At 43.7% G+C, this 19,747-nt stretch overlaps 1 protein-coding gene across 2 annotated transcripts in view; it reads left to right on the top strand.

The window, feature by feature from the left end:
• The first annotated feature begins 12,300 nt into the window (after nt 1–12,300).
• The window catches only part of LOC147122603 (rod cGMP-specific 3',5'-cyclic phosphodiesterase subunit beta-like), a 133,614-nt gene continuing 126,167 nt past the window's right edge, over nt 12,301–19,747 (top strand). Inside the window, exon 1 of one of the 2 annotated variants that reach the window (XM_086007500.1) lies at nt 12,301–12,999. In XM_086007500.1, coding sequence (XP_085863626.1) covers nt 12,535–12,999 — 465 coding nt within the window. In that variant the 5' untranslated portion in view covers nt 12,301–12,534. The remainder of the gene's footprint in view (nt 13,000–19,747) is intronic. The other variant, XM_086007509.1, reaches the window with a different exon arrangement.

The raw sequence follows: 19,747 nt of genomic DNA, 5'->3' as shown, positions 1-19,747 counted from the left end.
GAGGGCACAGAGGAGATTTATGAAGATGTTGCCAGGACTGGAGAATTTTAGTTGAGGAAGATTGGATAGGCTGGGGTTGTTTCCTTTAGAGCAGAGGAGGCTGAGGGGGAGACTTAATTAAGGTGTATAAAATTATGAGGGGTCTAGATAGAGGGGCTAGGAAGGACCTATTTCCCTTAGCAGAGAGGTCAATAACTGGGGGGCATAGATTTAAAGTAATTGTTAGAAGAATTAGAGGGGAGTTGAGAACTTTTTTCACCCAAAGGGTAGTGGGGGTCGGGAACTCGCTGCCTGAAAGGATGGTGGAGGTGGAAACCCTCATCATATTTAAATAGTACTTGGATATGCACTTGAAGTGCTGCAACCTACAGGGCTATGGACCAAGAGCTGGAAAGTGGGATTAGGCTGGGTAGCTCTTTTTCATCTGACCGACCCGATGGGCTGAATCGCCTCCTTCTTTGCTTTAAATTTATATGATTCTATGGACATCATTTGTGTGTCATCACAATAGAATTTAAATTCACAGACCTGTTTCAGGCAGGTGCTTCCCACCTATATCAAGGGATGGCCGGGTAATATACATCAGCAACAACAACTTGCATTTATATAGCACCTTTAACACAGTAAAACGTCACAAGGCGCTTCACAGGAGTGTTATCAAACAAAATGTGACACGAGCTACTTAAGGAGATATTAGGACAGGTGGCCAAAAGCTTGGTCAAAGAGGTAGCTTTAAGGAGCATCTTAAAGGAAGAGAGAGAGGTAGAGAAGCGGAGAGGTTTAGGGTGGGAATTCCAGAGCTTAGAGCCTAGGCAGCTGAAGGCACGGCCGCCAATGGTGGGGCGAAGGAAATCGCGGATGCACAAGAGGCCAGATTTGGAGGAGTGCAGAGTTCCCTGAAGGTTCTAGGACTGGAGGAGATTACAGAGCTAGGGAGTGCCGAGGCCATGGAGGGATCTGAACACAATGATGAAAATTTTAAATTTCAGATATTGCTGGATCGGGAGCCAATGTCGGTCAACGAACACAGGTGATGGATGAATGGGACTTGATACAAGTTAGGATACGGGTAGCAGAGTTTTGGATGAGCTGAAGTTTAGAGGGTTGGAGATTGGCCAGGAGAGCGCTGCAATAGTTGGCTCTGGAGGTAACAAAAGCATTGATGAGAGTTTCATCAGCAGGTGGGCTGAGGCAGGGGAGGAGATGGGCAATATTCCAGAAGTAGGTTGTCTTGGTAATGGAGAGTATGTAGGGTCAGAAGCTCAGCTAGGGGTCAAATAGGATGCTGTGGTAGCGAACAGTCTTGTTCAGCCTCAGAGTGGCCAGGAAAGGGTTGGAATCAGTGGCTGAGGAACAGAGTTTGTAGTGGGGGTCTGAAGAAAAAGGCTTCAGTCTTTCCAATAGTAATTGAAGGAAATTTCTGCCCAACCACTACTGGATGTCGGATAAGCAGCATAACAAATCAGAGGCAATGGAGGGGTCGAGAGAGGTGGTGGTGCGGTAGAGCTGGGTGTCGTCAGCATACATGTGGAATCTGGCATTGTGCTTTCAGATGATGTCGCCGAGGGGCAGCAAGTAGATGAGAAATAGGAGGTGGGGGCAAGGATGGATCCTTGGGGGATTTCAAGTTAATGGTGCGGGAGCGGCAAGTGAAGCCATTGCAGGAGATTCTTTGGCTACGACCGGATAGATAGGAATTGAACCAAGCGAGGGCAGACAATGGAGGAGAGGCATTGGAGGAGGATGGAGAGGTCAACCGTGTCAAAGGCTGCAGACAGGTCGAGAAGGATGAGTAATTAGTAGGGATAGTACACCATGGTCACAGTCACATAGGATGTCATTTGTGACTTTGATAAGGGCTGTTTCAGTGCTGTAGCAGGGGTGCAAACCTGATTGGAGAGGCTGAAATATGGAGTTTCAACACAAGCACAATATAGGGCACAAGAGGGGCATAATACAGGGTATGGTAGTGCAGTGGTTATGTTACTGGACTAGTAATCCAGTGGCCTGGACTAATAATCCAGAACATGTGAATTCAAATCCCACCATGCCAGTTTGCAAATTTAAATTCAGCTTAAAAAAACTTGGAAATAAAAAGCTGGTATCAGTAATAGTTATCATGAAGCTATTGGATTGTCCTAAAAACCCAACCTGTTCACCAATATCCTTTAGGGAAGCAAACCTGTTGTCCTTGCACAGTCGGGCCTATATGTGACTCCAGTCCCACACCAACATGGTTAACTCTTAACTGCCCTCTGAAGAAGTGGGATAGCAAACCACTCGGTTGTATAAAGCCACTACAAAGATTCAGAATTGTGGGAGCAACCTTCACCACATGGACTGCAGTGGTTCAAGAAGATGGCCCACCACAGCCTTCTCAGGGCAACTAGGGATCGGCAATAAATGCCGGCCTTGCCAGTGGTCCAGAGAATTAATTTTTAACTAGACCCAACGCAACAACTCTCAACTCCAATTTCCCCTGCTGCCAATGGGGTGCTAGGCAGAGGAAAATCGAACCCCTTATATTATACTGTGGCAGAGCCACTGAGGGACTCGGAACAACTGTACATAATTCCCTTTAACGATGTGTTAGCTACAGACTAAATCTGTACCATTGTATATACTGTTTGCATGTACAGTGCGCGGCCCCTTTCAGAGCACGGGCAAATGCGATGACGTCATGCCGGTAATCACGTGATCACCCAAACGCGGGAAAAACGTGATGACGTCATGACGCCATCCACGGAACCGCCCAGGCAGTCCTCGTGGAGCTTCCGACCTGTTAAGACCTGTATTCATAGTTCTCTTGCATCAATCTGTTTAAACTCGTTAGTTTGACATTAAAAACCTTTTTGATTGATTGCCTGCGTCGAACTCAATCTCTAGATAGGAATTTGACCATTCCTACAATACAAGTGTTGCCTGAGTAATCCCATTGAACACACATCACATTATGCGAACCACCAATAAAATTAATGAGGACGATTTTCATCCCTGTTTTCAGGTGGGGATGGGGCAGCAGCACTCCAAAGGTTTGAGGCTGAATTTATCACTCCCAATCTACCAACTGGCACTTTTGTTGGGGCCTTCACATGGGGGGTGCCCAGGCACCAACCTATTTTAGGCAGGAGTCCTTATAATAATGAAGTGGCCAGTTATAGGACCCCGATGCAATTCTGAGGTACCAATGGGTGGACCATGCAACACACACAATCCACCTATTGGTTCTAGGTGTTGAGCGGCCTAACCAGTGGCTCTTAAAGGAACCACTGCCGACCGCGCTGAAAACAAGTAAGTCATCAGTTTTTTCAGATTTTTCTGGGACCAGCCTATACTCCTTCCCCCCCCACCCACCCCAACCCCGACAATTGCCACCCACCCCCTTTAATATTGAACGTCTGGCTTGGCCCCCGCCACCACCTGACCGGTGAGCTGCATGTGACAGTGCACTGACAGCTTGCCAGTGTTATGCAGATGAGGCCCAGCCATCAAAATGGTTTGGGCCCCTCGCCAAGGACATCAGGCAGGCAGCACGATCGCAACACTCGCTGCCCGCCCAAAATCAGCCCACAGTGAAAATCAGCCCCTTGTTTTAATTAAATCTGTGAGTCACTTGGCCAAAAGGATAATGAACACAATCACAGTGTGACAGATATGTGTTCTCCATGATAACACGAGCTTGTCACATGACTTCACAATGAAATCCATAGCAACACAGAGGTTTTTTGATACAAAAAAAGAGCAAAAGCTGAGGAAGGGGGAACATATACCGAGCACCATTAGGGGACAGGCGATTACGGATGTTGATAACGCAGCCCGAAATGCACAGGAGGCGGCCATTCGGCCCATCGTGCCTGTGCCAGCTCTTTAAAAGAGCTATCCAATTAATCCCACTCCCCCGCTCTTTTTAGAATCATTAGAATGATTTTGGAAATTAAGTTAGGCGGCTCCAGGATGTGATTTGACAATGGCGTATGCGCGATTTGGCGATTCCCGCATTGGCAATAGTTACTCCGAGTATAAAAAGGCGCCCAAGCAATTAGATTGTGGGAGTGGGGTGGAATACCTCTGCCAATCAGAGCCCTTCCTCCCAAATTCTACTAGAAGAGAACCAGCAGGTGGCGCACCAGGACTGAAAAGTGTCTCAAGCTGAGGAATGTAGTTCTATTTGAATTTGAATGTCTGTCAAATTAGGTAACCACACCTCCCCCCCCCCCCCCCCGACCCTGAACACGGGGGCCCCACAAGGATGTGTGCTGAGCCCCCTCCTCTACTCCCTCTTCACCCACGACTGTGTGGCTGTTCATGGTTCCAACACCATCATCAAGTTTGCGGATGATACCACGGTAGTAGGCCAGATCACCAACAACGATGAGTCAGCCTACAGGGAGGAGGTCCAGCATCTCGTGAAGTGGTGCGCCGATAACAACCTGGCCCTGAACATCAAGAAAACCAAAGAAATCATTGTGGACTTCAGGAAGCCTAAAGGCGGAAGTCACACCCCCATCCACATCAATGGGGCTGTGGTGGAAAGGGTGGACAGCTTTAAGTTCCTCGGAGTCCACATCACGGAAGACCTCTCCTGGTCCCTCAATACCTCCTCTCTGGTGAAGAAGGCCCAGCAGCGCCTATATTTCTTAAGGAAGCCGAAGGGATGTAACCTGTCACCCCTGATCCTCTCTAACTTTTACCGCTGCACAATAGAGAGCATCCTGACAAACTGTATCACAGTATGGTATGGCAGCTGTAGCTACTATGACTGGAAAGCCCTGCAGCGGGTAGTCAAAACTGCCCAACGCATTACCGGCACCCGGCTACCGACCATAGAGCACATATACCAGAAACGCTGTTTACGGAGGTCACGGTCCATCATCAAAGACCCTACCCACCCCAGCCACAGTCTGTTCGCCCTCCTGCCATCTGGGAGACACTACAGATGCATTCGCACCCGTACGACCAGATTTAGGAACAGCTTCTTTCCCAGGGCTGTCATCCTACTGAACTCCACAAATAAACTCTAAAGCCTGCACATCTGCCAATGCACTTTATTATGGTTATGCTTATGTTAATGTATTACAAGCCAAATGTATGTTGAATGTTTAAATATCTTAATCTAAATGTACACTCTCGGGAGCCGCAAGCCTACATTTCGTTGTACTGCACTTGTGCACTAACAATGACAATAAAAGTTGATTTGATTTGATTGATTTGATTATTCACAAAATGGAGTATTTACCGTCGTTTATAAAACATAACTCTTCAGAAACTTGGCAATAAATATTATTTCTGCCTTTGGTTGTAAAATGCATTATTTAAAAAAAAAGCCAGTTAACAAAACTAATGTTTTTCTTTATTTTAGATGCAAGTCCGTGCAAAAAAGTTCAAATTTGAAAAATTAGAATAGACATTATGAAAGGGATAAATGCAATCATGTTGATCAACTTAAATACATAACTTTGTAATGTTAATATTTCATGAAGAAAAATTGTACTAATATAACCTTCTCCTTCAATTGTCCTCATTTCCCCCACAGGAAGCGACAGCTCCTGATCTGTGAGCATAAATTGTGCTGAGCGCTCCTGTTCTAACCTTTGTTTCCTGCCTTTTTTTTATTCGTTCATGAGATGTGGGTGTCACTGGCAAGGCCAGCATTTATTGCCCATCCCTAATTGCCCTTGAGTAGGTGGTGGTGAGCCGCCTTCTTGAACCGCTGCAGTTCATAGCGATTTGTTATAACTGAGTGGCTTGCTGGGCCATTTCAGAGTCAAGCGTTAAGCGTCAAACACATTGCTGTGGGTCTGGAGTCACATATAGGCCAGACCGGGTAAGGACGGCAGATTTCCTTCCCTAAAGGACATTAGTGAACCAGATGGGTTTTTACGACAATCCGATAGTTTCATGGCCACCATTACTGATACTAGCTTTTTATTTACCAGATTCTATTTAATTGAATTTTTAAATTCCCCAGTTGCCGTGGTGGGATTTAAAACTCACAGTCTCTGGATCATTAGTCCAGGCCTCTGGATTACTAGCCCAGTAACATTACCACTATGCTACCGTACCCGACCTTGCCCTACCCTTCAGATAATGACCCATCTCATCCTCCACTGCCTTCTCATTGGTGTGACTACCCTCTCAAACTCTCACTCCAGGACATCTGTCCCTCCCTGATCTGTTAACTTGTTTCCACCTCCTTCTCAAGTTCTGATATTTTGAGCTTGACACTTCTCACAACTTGAGTCTACACTTGGTGCTTGAAACTCCCAAATCTTGTGGGAAGAACATCACTAAACCTAAAACTGGCAGCACAAGGGAAAGTTTTTTTTATATTACTTACAGATAATATAAACTAATCTACTTAGCACCTCCTTTCCCCATTACACCTAATTCCCACTCTCCAAATTCCTGTTTTCAAGGTCCTTACTCTCACTCCCCAGCTCACAGATGTGCCTTCAGCTCAAGCTGAAGCACTGAACGACCTTTCTATTAACCTGTTACAACTGGTCAATCAGCCCCCAACTACTCAATATCTAATTAACACCAGGCCTATATGACTTACCGAGTTCACTGCCATCTTGAAGACTTGCTATTCCACAAGTTAAAATCTAAGCTTAATGTCAGTTCCTTAAAAAGCAGATGTTCTGCTTTTCTCACATGATTCAGATACATGAATTCAAAAGCTTAAAATGTGAATAAAGTGGAGCAATAGATTATTCTCAATCAAAATTACAAACCTTCAAAATGTTTTCATCTTTATGACAGATGTATTTAAGGGCTATTTTACAAAAGAAAATTTAAAGAGACAGATTATGCTCCACTAATGTTGAGAAGTGAATTATTAAAGCCAGTTTGACTACAACTTGGTCTCCCCACATTTATTCCACATCAACTATCTCACTACCATTATTGAACAACATAAATAATATCCAGCATCCAAGTGTGGTGAAGAGAAAAAGATTGGTGAAGTCAAGCATAGGTCCCTTGCAGTCAGAATCAGGGGAATTTATAATGGGGAACAAAGAAATGGCAGACCAATTAAATACATACTTTGGTTCTGTCTTCACAAAGGAGGACACAAATAACCTTCCAGAGATGTCGGGGAACATAGGGTCTAATGAGAGGGAGGAATTGAATGAAATCAGTATTTGTAGGGAAATGGTGTTAGGGAAATTGACGGCATTGAAGGCCGATAAATCCCCAAGGCCTGATAATCTACATCCTAGGGTACTTAAGGAAGTGGCTCTAGAAATAGTAGATGCATTGCTGGTCATCTTCCAAAATTCTATAGACTCTGGAATAGTTCCCATGGATTGGAGGGTAGCTAATGTAACCCCACTATTTAAAAAAGGTGGTAGAGAGAAAACGGGGAATTATAGACTGGTAAGCCTGACATCGGTTGTGGGGAAAATGCTAGAGTCCATTATAAAAGATGTAATAGCAGAGCACTTGGAAAACAGTGACAGGATTGGACAAAGTCAACATGGATTTACAAAAGGTAAATTATGCTTGACTAATCTACTGGAATTTTTTGAGGATGTAACTGATAGAATAGATAAGGGAGAACCAGTGGACGTGGTGTATTTGGACTTTCAGAAGGCTTTCGATAAGGTCCCACATAAGAGATTGGCGTGCAAAGTTAAAGCACATGGGATTGGGGTTAAGGTACTGACTTGGATAGAGAACTGGTTGGCAGACAGGAAGCAAAGAGTTGGAATAAACGGGTCTTTTTCCGAGTGGCAGGCAGTGACTAGTGGGGTACCGCAGGGATCGGTGCTAGGACCCCAGCTATTCACAATATATATTGATCTAGATGAGGGAACTAGATGTAATATCTCCAAGTTTGCAGATGACACAAAGCTGGGTGGGCATGTGTGCTGTGAGGAGGATGCAGAGAAACTCCAGTAAGACTTGGACAGGTTGGGTGATTGGGCAGATGCATGGCAGATGCAGTATAATGTGGATAAATGCGAGGTTATCCACTTTGGTGGCAAAAACAGGAAGACAGATTATTATCTGAACGGCAATAGATTGGGAAAAGGGGAAGTGCAACGAGACCTGGGTGTCCTTGTGCACCAGTTGCTGAAGGTAAGCATGCAGGTGCAGCAGGCGGTTAAGAAAGCAAATGGTATGTTGGCCTTCATAGCGAGAGGATTCGAGTACAGGAGCAAGGATGTCTTGCTGCAGTTGTACAGGGCCTTGGTGAGACCACACCTTGAGTATTGTGTGCAGTTTTGGTCACCTTATCTGAGGAAGGATGTTCTTGCCATGGAGGGAGTGCAGCGAAGATTCACCAGACTGATACCTGGGATGGCAAGAATGACGTATGAAGAGAGATTGGGTTAATTAGACTTATATTCGCTAGAGTTTAGAAGAATGAGAGGGGATCTCATTGAAACTTATAAAATTCTAACAGGACTAGACAGACTAGATGCAGGAAGGATGTTCCCGATGGTTGGGGAGTCCAGAACCAGGGGTCACAGTCTAAGGGTAAGGGGTAAGCCATTTAGGACTGAGATAAGGAGGAATTTCTTCACCCAGAGAGTGGTGAACCTGTGGAATTCTCTACCACAGAAGGCAGTTGAGGCCAACTTATTAAATATATTCAAGAAGGAGTTAGATATATTTCTTAAGGCTAAAGTGATCAAGGGATATGGGGAGAAAGCAGGGACAGAGTACTGAGTTTGGATGATCAGCCATGATCTCATTAAATTGCGGAACAGGCTCGAGGGGCCGAATGTCCTACTCCTGCTCCTATCTTCTATATTTCTATGATATGGTGTGTTGTGAGATTTCTGTTCAGACAAAGCCTTTCTACCAAACTCTAAAAGCACAGTGGATACCAGTACAACTCTGAGTCAATGTGAGGAAAACTTTCAGATTAGGTATTCGATAAGGTGCCACACAAGAGGGTATTAAACAAAGTTAGGGCTCATGTGATTGAGGGTAATTGGGGGGCATGGATTGAGGATTGCTTAATGGACAGAAAACAGAGTAGGAATAAATGGGTCATTTTCGGGTTGGCAGACTGTAACTAGTGGGGTACCGCAAGGATCAGTGCTTGGGCCTCAGCTATTCACATCAATGATTTGAATGAGGGGACCAAATGTAATATATCCAAGTTTGCTAATGATACAAAGCTGGGTGGGAATGTAAGTTGTGAGGAGGATGCAAGGAGGCTTCAAGGGGATATAGACAGGCTAAGTGAGTGGGCAAGAACATGGCAAATGGAATATAATGTGGAGAAATGTGAATTTATCCACTTTGGTAGGAAAAATAGAAAACCAGAATATTTTTTAAATGGTGAGAGATTGTGAAATGTTGGTGTTCAGAGGGACCTGGGTGTCCTTGTACATGAATCGCTGAAAGTTAACATGCAGGTACAGCAAGCAATTGGGAAAGCAAATGGTATTTTGGCCTTTATTACAAGAGGATTTGAGTATAAGAGTAAAGACGTCTTACTGCAATTATATAGAGCCCTGGTGAGACCACACCTGGACTATTATGCACAGTTTTGGTCTCCTTACCTAAGTAAGGATATACAGTACTTGCCATAGAGGGAGTGCAACGTAGGTTCACCAGACTGGTTCATGGGATGGGGGCATTGTCCTATGAGGACAGCTTGAGTAGACTAGGCCTGTATTCTCTAGAGTTTAGAAGAATGAGAGGTGATCTCATTGAAACATACAAAATTCTTACAGGGCTTGACAGGGTAGATGCAGGGAGGATGTTTCCCCTGGGTGGGGAGTCTAGGACCAGGGGTCACAATCTCAGAATAAGGGGTCGGCCATTTAGGACTGAGATGAGGGGAAAGAAATTCACTGAGAGGCTGGTGAATCTCAGGAATTCTCTACCCCAGAGGGCTGTGGAGGCTCAGTTGTTGAGTGTATTCAAGACAGAGATCGATAGATTTTTGAATATAAAGGGAATCAAGGGATATGGGGATAGTGCAGGAAAGTGGCGATGAGGTAGAAGATCAGTAATGATCTTCTCGAATGGCGGAACAGGCTCGAAGGGCCAAATGGCCTACTCCTGCTCCTATTTCTTATGTTCTTATATTATGTTCTTATTAATGTACAGATCATCCATGATCTAACAGAATAGCTCAAAGTGCTGAATGGTCTACTCCTGTTCCTATCTTCCTGCTAAATAGCAGAGGGAAGTGCTTTAAGGATTTGTACAGTGTTCCAGAGTAATTTCAAGGCCTCATTGTTTCAAAGGAAATGTCTGAACACTTTGTGGTGTCTCATTTGCTCCTTGTGGACAGGCTTTGAGCCTGGTTGGAGGCTACAGGAGGGGATCCTAGGGGTCACCATTAACCAGAAACTTAACTGGACCAGCCACATAAATACTGTGGCAACAAGAGCAGGTCAGAGGCTAGGTATTCTACGGCGAGTGACTCACCTCCTGACTCCCCCAAAGCCTTTCCACCATCTACAAGGCACAAGTAAGTAGTGTGATGGAATACTCTCCACTTGCCTGGATGAGTGCAGCTCCAACAACACTCAAGAAGCTCGACACCATCCAGGACAAAGCAGCCCACTTGATTGGCACCCCATCCACCACCTTAAACATTCACTCCCTCCACCACCGGCGTACCATGGCTGCAATGTGTACCATCTACAAGATGTACTGCAGCAACTCACCAAGCCTCCTTCAGCAGCACCTCCCAAACCTGTGACCTCTTCCACCTAGAAGGACCAGGGCAGCAGGCGAATGGGAACACCACCACCTCCAAGTTCCCCTCCAAGTCACACACCATCCTGATTTAGAAGCATATCGCCGATCCTTCATCGTCGCTGGGTCAAAATCCTGGAACTCCCTAACAGCACTGTGGGAGTACCTTCACCACACGGACTGCAGCGGTTCAAGAAAGTGGCTCACCACCACCTTCTCAAGGGCAACTAGGGATAGGCAATAAATGCTGGCATTGCCAGCGACGCCCTGATCCCATAAACGAATTTTAACAAAATAAATAAATAAGGAAGCAGGGTGGACTGATGTGGCACTCCTTATGCCAGAATATCAAATTACCAAGTGACATCATGGGCACCAACAGTTAGCACTTCATCTGCAGCAGAATCTCATCACATCAGAGGAAGGCAGTGTCCCTACTCAGCAGGTCCAAAGTATTCACTGTAGGGGGGTGGGGGAAGAAGAGGAATTGTTGAGATACCTCCCCCTTACATTTCGGGATCATGAATAAAATCAGCATTCTTCGTATGCATTGAAAGAGTGTCTCATATCCATCACCAACACTGCTTACTGCCACCTCAGCTCCAACCCTGCCTCACCCCCACTGCTGTTGAAATCCTTATCCACATTTTTGATAGCTTAAGAAAGCAAAATCAGATGGAGTATATAATGGGCTGCCTGTCCACTAGAAATTGCCCCATCCTCTCTTCACTGGCCACCCGAGTTCCAACTCATCCAAAATTCCGCCATCCACATCTCTTAATGTTACTTTGCGTACGTTCTACCTTTGGTGTAAACTCATAGATAAAATGCTACAGAAGAATCATGTCCAGACTTTAAAAATACTTCCATTTTTGAAGTGCTAATGAAAGATACGGAGCATTACCAGATATGGGCCTAGAAATTGGATCGGGCAGCGTGTCCTGATGATGCTAGAGGACCAATTTTGCGTCAGTTTTGGCGTGGCAGTTCGCGGTTGCCACTGGGTTTGTGCCCAAAATCGGGTGCAAACGAATTTCCAGGTAATGGTTCCTATTGTTTTGTGATTGGATGTAATGACAGCTGCAGCATAAATACCTAGTCTGAGGTATACTGTCTATCCTGCGTCCACACCCTCCTTTGGTTTGCTTTCTGTTATTCTGCACCTAAATTCATCCATTAACTTAATAATAAATCACTTAATACTTCTGCATGAAACACATACTTCCATGTAAGCAAGTTAACAGAACAATTACAAATTAAAATAATAGTGCTGTGCATTAGCACTGCAATCTGGTGAAGAAAAGTTACAGCTAGTCGTCTTGATTTCTTTCGGGCTCGTGTTTTTTATTAGTGTAGAAATAATAAGATAATCTCTCTGGTAATAGGAGATTAGACCTAAGAGTACATTTAATAAGAATGAAAAGAGCTTCTTAGATGTGCTTTGGCTAGTACAATAGGAAACGCCAACAGATACAATAACAAGACCATAGAGATAAGTTTATAGTTCAAATATACCTCCACTGACGCAACATAAAGGCTGGCCAGAATGAATCACTCTAGAAAGGATCTTCTTTACTTACAAATCTGGTAAGAGGCGTTAGCATGGGACGAGGACTGGCTGCTACTGTGTCACATGACACTTGATCAGGTTTCTCTGAGACAACCTACACACGCAACAGTTCACCTTCAACAGTATTAGAAAAATACTTTGCTGATGACAGTAGAATATGAGCAAAGCAGCCTCTGTGTTTGCACAGGTCCTACAATGAGCTAGATCTGGTGCGGATATTGTGAACCTGGTATACCACAGTCACCTGAATTCTTCAGAATTGGTGGTACAAACAGACAGAAGTCACCAAAATGAACAAGGAAGATGTGGCAAAATTCCTGGACACTAATCCTGCATTTACCAAGCAGTACTTCGAGAAAAAGCTTCGTCCAGAAACTGTTGCTCAGATCATGCCGAGGACTGACCCCGTTGTTGCTATCACGACTTTCAAGGAAGTTAGCCAGGTGGAAGAGAGCGAAATTCTCTTTGCTCTTGTCCAAGATATGCAGGAGAGCATAAACATGGAAAAAGTGGTGTTCAAAACTTTACAAAGGCTTAGCTTCCTGATCCATGCAGATCGAATGAGTCTGTTCATGTACCGGCAAAGGAACGGCACAGCGGAGCTGGCCACCAGGCTGTTCAACATCCACCAGGATGCTGTCATGGAAGACTGTTTCGTTTATCCAGATCACGAGATTGTTTTTCCACTGGACATAGGGATTGTAGGAAATGTTGCGCAGACTAAGAAAACTATAAACGTTCAGGATGTCACTGAGGTAGGTTTGAGAATATGTAAACAAGGTACAGGAAACTTTCTGGTATCCGGCACTGACGGGACCGAGCTGGTGCTGGAGAAACCAACGCTAATGTTAAAACATACGGCGCTCAGAGCTCCGTCTGAAGCAACAAACCCTGTTGCTTAACAGCCTCAAAACAGTCGGCGCAGCTTGCAAGCTTCTCTGTAGCTAAGCAACAGCTTCAGCTAGACGCTTGCAGAGCCAGGAATGGAGAAAAAAAGCAACGAAAAGTAAAAAAAGTTATCTGAACCGACTCCTGAATTTTGCCGGTGGATAGAGCATTCCGGAGATTTAACCTTCGTTTAAACGAAAGTTTCCTGTAAATATTTTAAAGCAAGACCTCAAACCCAGTCAATAATGATTCAAAAGGTTGTTTGCTTTAGGAGGTTTTATTTTATGCATCCTAGTGGTTTTGCCCACCAGAACCAGTTGATTAATAAGATTATCCAGCTCAGTGTGGGTGGCTGAATTAAGATTTAAATGACTTCACCAGTTGTGTATCTAAATTTGAGGATGCTATATATAAAGAGAATGAAATATGCATGAGTTCATAAGTTAATAGACTGAATTTTGTATTTTTTTAAAATTCATTCACAAGATGTGGGCATCGCTGGCAAGGCCAGCATTTATTGCCCATCCCTAATTGCCCTTGAGAAGGTGGTGGTGAGCCGCCTTCTTGAACCACTGCAGTCCTTGTGGTGAAGGTACTCCCACAGTGCTGTTAGGTAGGGAGTTCCAGAAGTTGACCCAGCAACGATGAAGGAACGGTGATATATTTCCAAGTCGGGATGGTGTGTGACTTGGAAGAGAACTTGGAGGTGGTGGTGTTCTCATGCACTTGCTGCATTTGTCCTTCTAGGTGGCAGAGGTTGCGGGTGTGGGAAGCGCTGTCGAAGAAGCCTTGGCGAGTTGCTGCAGTGCATCTTGTAGATGGTACACACAGCAGCCAAGGTGTGCTGGTGGTGGAGGGAGTGAATATTTAAGGTGGTGGATGGGGTGCCAATCAGCCGGGCTGCTTTGTCCTGGATGATGTCAAGCTTCTTAAGTGTTGTTGGAGCTGCAGTCATCCAGGCAAGTTGTTTATATATTTGCACATAAATGAGAAGGAGAAATGTTTAACATTAAAGCTGAGACATCTTAACAAGGGAACATTTTGAGCTGACTTGCTTTAACTTTAATATAAATCTCACGGATACTTCATCAACAACTTGCATTTGTATAGCGCCTTTAACATAGAAAAATCGCCATAGGAGGATAATCAGACAAAAATTGACACCGAGCCAAAGAAGGAGTTATTAGGACGGGGTGACTAAAAGCTTTGTCAAAGAGGTAGGTTCTAAGGAGCATCTAAAGAGGAGGGAGAGGCAGAGAGGTTTAGGGAGGAAATTCCAGAGCTTAGGGCCTAGATGGCTGAAGGCCCGGCCACCAATGGTGGGGAGAAGGTAATAGTGGTTGCACAAGAGGCTAGAGTTGGAGAAACGCAGAGTTCTTGGAGGATTGTAGGGCTGGAGGAGGTTAGAGGAATAGGTGAATTGGGAGCCAATGCAGGTCAGTGAGCACAGAGGTGATGGATGAATGGGACTTGGTGCATTTGAGAAACTAGTGTCACATTATGCCAAAATAACCACCCGTGTAGTGCTTTTTGCACATCATTCACTAGTTAATGAACTGCAGCTGCTGCAGAAATATTTATTTCCAGAGTTAGCCATGACTTGAATAACAGTAGTGAACCCAAGTTCACCTTAAATGGCCAATTTCCTTTTCATTTCTCGAACCCGTGGAATCTGCCATTTCTCAAATATCTGGTACCCAACTGACAAAAGAATGCACAATTTGTGATGATATTTCAACTCTTGTTTTGCTTGGAGATGATTCAAATCCTCTTGATGTAATCCTGTGACCTGGTTATCATATCTGGGATTACCTTTCCAGGTTAGATCTTATTAATTCTATTCAACTTGGATAACTAAGGTCAACTCCTCCAAAGCAGAAGGCTTTTGAATGCAACTTGCACTGTACTGTGTGAATCCAAGTTTTATGGCTTCTTTCATCTTTTCTACTCAAGATATTATTTGCCCTCCATGTTTCAGACCAGTCTCATAGATGAGCCCATGCTCCCTGTGTCCCAGAGAGTGTTTAACACTTTGCATGACATCTAGGTAACAAACAAAAACTCATTTTCAGATTATCTCAGCTATTGGTTCTATCTCGTACCTGCACCACATCCGCCTTGTTTTCAGAAGGTGGCAGAATAACACTATGTTAGAAATAACAACAGAAAATGCTGGAGAAACTCAGCAAGCCAGGTAACATCCGTGGAGAGAGAAATAGAGTCAATGTTTCAGGTCAAAACCCTTTGTCAAGACTGAAAAAGCACAGGAAATGAAACAGATTAAAAGGCCAGTTTGGGGGCTGGGAGAGAACAAAAGAGAAGTGAAGAGACATTAAGAGGTATTCAAAACCAGACGAGATGGTGATAGGACTAGTGGAGACAAAAGACGGCTCTAGATTAGGTGTGAAATGCGTTGGCAGAATGGGAGACAGCTGCCATGTGGGAGAGAAAAAAAGAGGGGGAGGGCCAAAACAAAGATGTGGATAAAAAATATATGTAAAAATGTAATGGGGGCCGAGGTTATGATCTGAAATTGTTGAACTTGATATTGAGTCTGGAAGGCTGTAAAGTGCCCAATCGGAAGATGAGTCTAACACTATGTTAGACCTTGTTTGAGGCTTTAATGCTGGGAATTTCTTTGGGATTCTCCTGGAAGATCAGCGGAAACCCTGTTTTAAGCACCTTTCTGGGGTTGCCACTGTTATAGAATCATAGAAATTTACAGTACAGAAGGAAGCCATTCAGCCCATCGTTCTTCTGCCAAAGCTACAGCAACTGATTAGCAGAACTCCCGAGAAATTCCTGATATAACTATCAAACTTATTTATTAAACTGTAAAAGAAAAAACAAATAGTAGCGGAAACTTTATATTTTTTATAGTACTTGCATATATTTTTACAGTAGTTAAATATAGCTATTTCCTTGTTGTGATAGATTGCAACCTCTATCCTAACCTATAATTTTATTTTTACCGAGTGATATTTTTTCTTTTTCATTAACTGAGTTAATTATCTGCCTTAACTAACATTCTTTGATGCTTTCAGACAAACTCAAGTCTCTTCAAAGGCCCTAGTTGGACTCATTGATTTGAAAACAAATGAGCTGATAAATAATTATAGATTTTTGAAAAAATTTCCTTTTGTTTTCAAAAAAGCTGCCAATCAAACACATAATTGAACAAATCACACAGCATGTTTGTATTTGAATTGAATGATTTATCTTCTCATGGTCTCCTTTTTTTGAGACAAATTGACTAATAATTGCAACAAAATGAACTGGAACAGTCTTCTGTGAGCAAAACTAGTTTTAACCCTTCTGCACCATGACAAAACTAAAAACAATCAACTAAATTGCTTCATTTTTGTCACAGTCATCACTTAGCCACTTCTATTTAAATACAGTGCAGTTTATGGGAAATGTAGGTCTCAATAAAATGGAGATCGTGTTACATAACATTTATTCCCAATCCAGGTGATTTTAGAGTAATTAATAAGTAGACATGTCACTTTGATCATAATTACACGTGCGAGGGTAATTTTTACTTTTAGTGAGGGCGGAAAATGGGTAGTAGCAGATTATAGAATCATAGAATGATACAGCCTAGAAAGAGGCCATTCAGCCCATCGTGCCTGTGCTGGCTCTTTGAAAGAGCTGTATATTAAAGTCATGGAAAGGATAATCTGGCCTGGGCATATAATGGGCAGATGATCCACTATGCCTGCTTTCTGCCCCCCACTGAAACTGAAAGTTACCCTCTGTGGTGACAGTTCAATGGAAAATATTCTGTATATTCTAATCATTCAATTAGGGTAGGTGCTTCATCTTGCAATCATAGAATCATAGAATTTTGCGGCACAGAAGGAGGCCATTCGGCCCATCATGTCTGTGCCGGCCGGAAAAGAGCTATCCAACCTAATTCCACTTTCCAGCTCTTGGTGCGTAGTCTTGTAGGTTACGGCACTTCAAGTGCATATCCAAGTACTATTTAAGAGTGTTGAGGGTTTCTGCCTCTACCACCCTTTTAGGCAGCGAGTTCCAGACCCCCACTACTCTCTGGGGGGGGAAATTTCTCCTCAACTCACTTCTAATCCTTTTACCGTGGATGGGTAAATTTCGAAAGTCATTGTGTGTAGTGTGATTTTCTGCCCAAGTGCAGCAATTTAATGTAAATAGACCCAGAGGCAGTGGAAATACTAGTTTCTAAATGTATCTGAGTAATGATCGACATTGCCAGTGATACATTGTGCTTAGATTCTTTGTATACAATCACACTAGCATGGCAGCTGTTTACTTGTTCAACCTGCACATTGCAAAGGAATCCTAGGCACACATTTACCTGGTTAAAGAGAATTGATGACTGTTCTCACATCTAAACAAACTTCAGCCATCTATATGAATGTGATATAAATAAATCCATAGCAATGTCCCTAATTTAAGTAAACTCTTTCTAAATCCCAGTATTTCTCATTCTCTGTCAGCAGGAGTATAGCTAGTAGGGATGAATTTAGGACTTCAGTTCCAGATACTGAGAGTCCAAAGGCTGAATCTTTTGCATCTAAACATGAATATTGAATGTTAAAACCATATCGGCAAGTGGGAAAGTGGCATCCCCCGAGACACAAACCTACCTGTCACCAGTTCCCCACACACAACTGCCATAAAACGTTTGCACACTCACCACAAGATCCCATTATTCCCGTAAATATACTCATACCACAACACTTAGGCCACGGATTATCCTCGTTGCCCTCCTCTGCGTCTTCGCTAGAGCTAAGAATGTCCTTCTTGAGGTGGGGGGACCAAATGGTGCACAATACTCCAGGCAAGGTCTTATCAAAGTCTTCTAACCCCATTACTGTGGCCCTCGTTTTATACAGGCCTGAATGGGCTTGGCAGTACGACTCAGGACCATGTTTGCTTTGCCACAGCTACCTGACACTGCACTTAAACCTTTAGGAAGTGGTTAATGCTGAATCCCAAGTCTCTCTTCCTTCCTGTCACCTATGCCCATCCATGTGATAGTCTATCCCCAAATTCTGCACAACTATGTGTATAACTGCAACCGGAATGCAGACGATCTCATAAAGAGAAGATAATTTTGCGTGAGTATTTACATTTTTTCCAGGATAATAGCAACTTAAGCCTAGACATGATTGTCTCCAACCTAGGCCATAATTCTTTACACAGATCCTTTAATGCTTCTTAAATTGCCTTAAACTGACACATACTGCTTGCTTAGCTTTGGCCTGCAGAGTCCTAATGACCTAATCTAAACCATGTATCACACAGAATAAATTCATAATATACAGATATTAGTACTGACTTCTATATTGTTAACCGAAACCTTCAGCCGAACCATGCTCAATGTACGTCTGCAGTTTCTGCACTTCTTCCTATATTGTAGCGCTCTATGATACAAAGTATTTGTCTAACTCTTCTGCCACGCCTTGTCTTCATCTATATTTCTGCCCAAGTCACCCTACAACAGTTCTATTTGTTCTCTAATCAACATGGGCAAAAATGCGTCCCTATTATTCTAGCTATGTTCAGCTATCGCTCTTTCTAAATTTACTTTAGGTTGTCTAATATTTATTTTTAATGACTCTGACTGCTTTTTATACTTTTCCCTGTCCGAGAGTCTATTGCTTCTGTTATAATCCCTGAGAGGTAGTTTGAATAAACCCTCAGTGCTTCTTCCACATTGGCAGCGCAAAGTTGTACACCTACGTTGCTCAGGTGAATCCCAGCCTTAATGAAGAGACCCGTCCTTCCAATAAGCTGGCTCCAATAGTCAACAAATGGAATCTTCTTTTTCTTTGCCCACCTTTGTAACCAGATATTGAAATCCATGGTGCTACTGTTCCAATCAGCAGCCCTCTTCATGGTTGATAGGAAACCTGAAACAATAACCTGGACACCACTTAGGAGACATGATTTTTTAAAATTTGTTTTTGAGATGTGGGCGACTCTGAAAAGGTTGCTTTTATTGCCCATCCCTAGGTTCCCTGACTAGTGGGTCTTATCCTTGAACCACTGCTGTCCTTCTGTTGATGGAGCTCTCAAAATGCTGTTAGGTAGGGAATTCAAGAATATTGACCCAGTGATGGTGTGTGACTGGAAGGCAATGATGTTCTCACGTCATTACTGCTCTTGTCCTTCCCAGTGGTGGAGGTCACAGGGGAGGGAGGTGCTGCCAAAGTAACCATGGTGAGCTGCTGCAGTGGATCCTGTTGATTGTTCATACTGCAGCCACAGTGCAACAATAATTGAGTCCAATGGCAGGGGCACCGACTAAGCGAACTGCTCTGTTCTGGATGGTGTCGAGTTTCTTGAGTGCTGTTGCTGCTGTAACCCTTTCAGGTGAGTGCTGAGTATTTCACCACACTCCTGGCCTGAGCCTTGGAGATGGTGAAGAGGATTCGAGGGGTCAGGAGGTAAGCCATTCATCACACATGACACAGCATCTGCCCTGTTCCTGTAGCCACAGTGTTGGTATGCTGGCCCAGTTAAGCTTCTGGTCATTGGTGATACCCAAGCTATTGACAGTGAGAGACTTGACAATTGCGGTGCCATTGAAGATCAGTGGGAAATGGTTGGGTTTTCTCTTGTTTGAGC

This window comes from Somniosus microcephalus, chromosome 2 (genome assembly GCF_052327205.1).
Source record: "Somniosus microcephalus isolate GS21.2 chromosome 2, FLI_Smic_1.0, whole genome shotgun sequence".
NCBI classification, from domain to species: Eukaryota; Metazoa; Chordata; class Chondrichthyes; order Squaliformes; family Somniosidae; genus Somniosus; species Somniosus microcephalus.
Note: the sequence above shows the minus strand (reverse complement) of the source record. Positions and strands in the feature narration are given on the sequence as shown.